This window comes from Penaeus chinensis, chromosome 33, assembly GCF_019202785.1.
Source record: "Penaeus chinensis breed Huanghai No. 1 chromosome 33, ASM1920278v2, whole genome shotgun sequence".
NCBI lineage: Eukaryota > Metazoa > Arthropoda > Malacostraca > Decapoda > Penaeidae > Penaeus > Penaeus chinensis.
In genome coordinates, this window is record NC_061851.1 from 34,970,939 (window position 1) to 34,975,938 (window position 5,000).

Genomic DNA, 5,000 nt, shown 5'->3' on the forward strand with positions numbered 1-5,000 from the left:
TTTATTTATTTATTTACTATGTAATCTAATATTTATGTTGAAGGGGCCCTGAACCTGAAGTGCCCTAGCCCCCAAGGCCTTCCTGTAATCTGTCAGTCTGTCTCTGTCTTCCCTTTTCTCCATCTTGTGTGGATTAGCGACTGTATCTGTAAATATGCAGTAAATATTTGGTTTATGCTTTTCCGTTTGTCTATACAATGAAATTAACGTTTGTTTAGAAATTCAGGACAAGCAATATGCCAACTGAATGACAAATTTTTAATTCCATAATCATTCGTCAAAAAAGAAGACAATGATAATGAATTCATACAAAAAACGCTGGAATACTACACTCGTATCCTCACATACACCCGAAATTCAGATGATCCTTATTCCATATCATGGTTCATGAGCACAGCCTCCTCCGTATCCTGGCAGATGCGACTGATCGTCTGAACAATCTCTTGCAGGTGCAGAATGAACATTGGAAGCGCGTCGCCGTCGCTGCCCGAGAACAGGGCGAGGCACTGGTCCTCTATCACGGACTTCCAGTACAGCAGATGCCATCGGGCGTCCATAGCGAACCTGCGAGCGCCGGCGTCCTCCGGAGAGAGGCTGCTGGAGTGGGGGGGGAGAGGGGGGCTCACGAAGGGAGTGGCGAGGGACGAGCCGTTGACGTCGTCGAAGAGATGAACCGGGTCTTGGGAGAGGGACGACTCTAAGGCCGCCAGCGCCGCGTCCAGGGAAGGGACACCCGCCGCAGCCACGTCCTGCAGGATTTCCTCAGAAGCCCTAGGAGAAGGGCGATCCTTCGCATCACCTGTGGGCGAAGACCAGTTAGTGGCTCGGAAGACATTCGCTCGCATCTGGCTCTGTCACACCTTTGTTTTCCCTTCTCTCTCTCTCTCTCTCTCTCTCTCTCTCTCTCTCTCTCTCTCTCTCTCTCTCTCTCTGTCTCTCTCTCTGTCTCTCTCTCTCTCTCTCTCTCTCTCTCTCTCTCTCTCTCTCTCTCTCTCTCTCTCTCTCTCTCTCTCTCTCTCTGCCTCTCTCCCTAATAATAATAATAATGATAATAATAATAATAATAATAATAATAATAATAATGATAATAATTACAATGATAAAAATAAAAATAATAAAAATAGCAACAAAAATAATCATAATATTGATAATAATAATGATAATGATAGTAATAATAGTAATAATAATGATAACAGTAATGACAATAATAATAATAACAATAATTATAATAATAAAACTAATAAAATAATAATTAATAATAATAACAATAAACAACAACAACAAAACAACAATCATAATACTAATAATACCTAATGATAATAACAATAAACAACAACAACAAAATTATAAAAGTAATAACAATATAGACAATAAAGTACCTTGCTTTGTTTCTTAATAAATATAAAAGCAGTAGTAAAAGTGGTCTGTCACGAAAGATAAGATACGGGGCGAGTCGCCATAAAACGAAGAGAGAGAGAGAGAGAGGGAGAGAGGGAGAGAGAGAGAGAGAGAGAGAGTGAAAGAGAGAGAGAGAGAGAGAGAGAGAGAGAGAGAGAGAGAGAGAGAGAGAGAGAGAGAGAGCGCAACTGTTGAAACGCAAGAGAATAAGCATAAACGTGTGCTTGCAAGACCAGGAGAATGTGTTTGTATTGTTTGTTTGCTTCTACGGATAAACATGTTACTGTCACTGTGATCGTTTATATTACTGCTAGGTTTATCATTGTTATTATCACTGCCATTATCATTATCATCATTAAGAGAATTAGGATCACCATTGTTGATATGATCGTTACTGTGATATTATCATTATTGTTACTATCATCATTATTGTTGACATTATCATTATTGTTCGTATTACTATTGCCCATAACAGTATAAGTATTGTTAATATCACCATTGTTAAAAATATCCCCATTATTGTTGGTATTATCAGCATTATTAATATAATCGCAAAAAAGATTAGTCAATATTGCCACCGCACGTAAAAACGAAAAATTTCATACCCAACACGGCTGCCCCGCCGCGCGCGACGACCCTGCTCAGAATGGAGGCGACCGTGTAGGCCAGTTCGAAGCTTGGGTCCTCCTCCGGGCCTGCCCTCGCGCCTGCTGGGAGAGGGGGAGAGGGAGAGAGAGAGGGAGGGAGGGAAGGAGAGAGGGAGGGAGGGAGGGAGGGAGGGAGGGAGGGAGGGAGGGAGGGAGGGAGGGAGGGAGGGAGGGAGGGAGAGGGAGGGAGGGAGGGAGGGAGGGAGGGAGGGAGGGAGGGAGGAGAGGAGGGAGGGAGAGGAGGGAGGAGAGAGAGAGAGAGAGAGAGAGAGAGAGAGAGAGAAGAGAGAGAGAGAGAGAGAGAGAGAGAGAGAGAGAGAGAGAGAGAGAGAGAGAGAGAGAGAGGGGGAGGGGATTTTAATTTTTGTCTATTTTTTTATATATGTATGTCTACGCATACGTTAATTTTCACATATATTGTGATCATGTACATATAACTATATATTGTTTTATGTATATATATGTATATATATATTCATATATATATGTATACATATATGTATATATATTTGTGTGTGTGTGTTTGTAAGTGTGTGTGTGTTTGTGTGTGTGTGTGTGTGTGTGTGTGTGTGTGTGTGTGTGTGTGTGTGTGTGTGTGTGTGTGTGTGTGTGTGTGTGTGTGTGTGTGTGTATGTGTGTGTGTGTGTGTGCCTGTGTTTGCTGCTATGGTAGTGTGACAGGGAAAGTTCATACGGAAACGCAAAAAATGACGGAAAAAGTGCAAGTGTGATAAGGCCTTAACATTCTAAGGTGATGCTAAAGCTGGTACACAATCCTGAGCATGGTATAGAGCCACAGACACACTCACATGTGCGAACGATGTTGATCAGCGTCTCAACGAGGATATTTCCTGACCTCAGCATCAGAGGAGGTGCCGTGCATAGAGGGGTCACCACGTCTGTGACCTTACCTAACACGCACCACTGACAAACAAGGGCAGAACGGTAAAAAGGCATATGCCATCGGGTCAAATAAAGGTAGATAAACATATCCTAAAAAAAAAAATGTATTATTTAGATGTTCATTTCTCACACCCAATTAAATGCGCTTGGAATTGGTCCATATAAGTTATATGTACTTTGGCTTGGGATTTCACGTCAAGTTAGCGAAATAATAATTATTAAGTTGTCCTATGATTCACAGTAAATTCGTAACAATGCATTTTCCATTAATTTATGTGTGGCTGATCAAATACAAAGGATTATATGAACTAATACTAGGGTAAGTAAGCTGCAACAATGAGTGTGGGCGTAATGAATGAGCTACGTCATGTAGGTGAAGCCAAGCGTGAAGGGCAAAAGACTACCTACATACCTATCCATTATGTATCTATCAGTAAACATATGCAAAGCAATTTATAATACCTCTCCAGGTCTATTTTTTCTCTCCATCTCTCCTTCCCCTCTCTATATGTTAATGTGTATGGGTGTGCATCATGTGTATGCCTATACTATACCTAATATGCATACCCTGTGCAGATACATATCAGTTTAGAAAAATATAGACTTCAGAACAGCAATTAAATCAAATCGTGACAGGAAAAACTATCGCGGAAAAAAAAACAATGCACTCCAAACATGTAGGAGTGCCAAGAGAAAAAAATATGAAGCGTATGGAAGCGTGTCAAGAAAATTACGTGTTACCTCCTCAATAACAATGCTCGTCTGCAATAATATACTACCACAAAACGAAGCATTTATAAAATTGCGTATAAGGAAGGACCATAGATACACAAACAGTACATTCTTTACGTAATAATAGTAAGTTAACGCACCCAGTTTGCGGTGCGGTCGTGGTGCCGCCGCCGGTCGTAGAGTAGCGGAGACCCTTCTCTATTTGCCCTAAGGAGCATGGCAACAAACTTGGTTGTGACGCTCAAACAAGTCTCCTCCAGGCCCCTGTCCGCCGCTGCAACCCGATCGCCCAAGATCTGGAATACCATCATTAATCAGCTGAATTTGCTTATAATACGCCTTTGTTGAGAGATGTGTTGATTTATTATTATTAACAACATCACAATACTCATTAATACTTTATATATAAATATAACATTGACCTTAAATCCTGGAGAGGGTGTACAACCTTACCTGAGCGATATCGCGACACTTGAGCCAGTCTACTGGCATTCCAGCCTTAAAGTGCTCTATTTCTCGTTCTATCTCTGCTGCCAGTGACTGATTGGAACTGAAAGTCCAGTTTTCTTGCCTATTGGGTTGCAGCAACTCGCTGGATTTATCTCCCTCTCTGGGTTGTTCCTGAGGACTCACGGCCCCAAGTCGATTCAGGAGTCTCTGTTGATGTAAAGCCTTTGGAGACTGTACGAATCCAAGATGCTGAACTGCGCCTGATACCTCTCCAAGACATTCACTTGCTCTCGTGCCCTGAATAGGCTGCTGAGCAGCTGTTCTAGTCCATGTAGGAACCCGAGTTGCTCCTGCCACCTGTCTTTGACGCTGGGTATTCCTAATTGTTTGCAAAACAGTTTGAGTTGATGTTGTCATTTCCCTTGAATGCTGAACTAAAACCCGTGGCTCTGCGATATGCTGCGCTGCACTTACCGCCCCCCTACGATGCCCACTTCCTCTAGCCGTCTGTTCAGTACATTGGACTGCTGTTAACGTCTTTGTGGGACACTGGGATCCTGCTACCACCTTCCTGTGACATTGAGCTGCAATATTCTTAGTTGCTGTCTCTGTGTGTAGTTGATATGAAACTGTTGTTACCCTCTTGTTAGGATGCCGAGACTCCCTCATCATGCCCACAGGATACGCAGCTCCTAATGATGTCTGCAAAGGATGCCTCTCCGAAGGATGCTCAGCCCCTCTCATCGACTGCTGAGCCTCACTGGTCCTCTTTTCAGCAGCCCTAGAGCTTTCATCGACGTCTCCAGAATGCTGAGTCGTGCAGAAAGCTTGCACAACAGCTGCGCTTGAGTTGCCATCTCGCGAGGCTGTT

The 5,000-nt window shown here is 42.9% G+C and overlaps 1 protein-coding gene across 3 annotated transcripts in view; it reads right to left on the bottom strand.

Moving 5' to 3' along the window:
- Positions 1-322: 322 nt before the first annotated feature.
- Positions 323-5,000, bottom strand: part of LOC125043308 — a 10,685-nt gene continuing 6,007 nt past the window's right edge. For 2 of the 3 annotated variants that reach the window (XM_047639356.1, XM_047639354.1), the window contains 5 exons: positions 4,133-5,000; positions 3,820-3,975; positions 2,854-2,968; positions 2,004-2,108; positions 323-799 (listed from right to left, as the gene is read on the bottom strand). The exon at positions 4,133-5,000 is cut by the window's right edge and continues 125 nt beyond it. In XM_047639356.1, the coding sequence (XP_047495312.1) occupies positions 369-799; positions 2,004-2,108; positions 2,854-2,968; positions 3,820-3,975; positions 4,133-5,000 (1,675 nt within the window). In that variant the 3' untranslated portion in view covers positions 323-368. The remainder of the gene's footprint in view (positions 800-2,003; positions 2,109-2,853; positions 2,969-3,819; positions 3,976-4,132) is intronic. The other variant, XM_047639355.1, reaches the window with a different exon arrangement.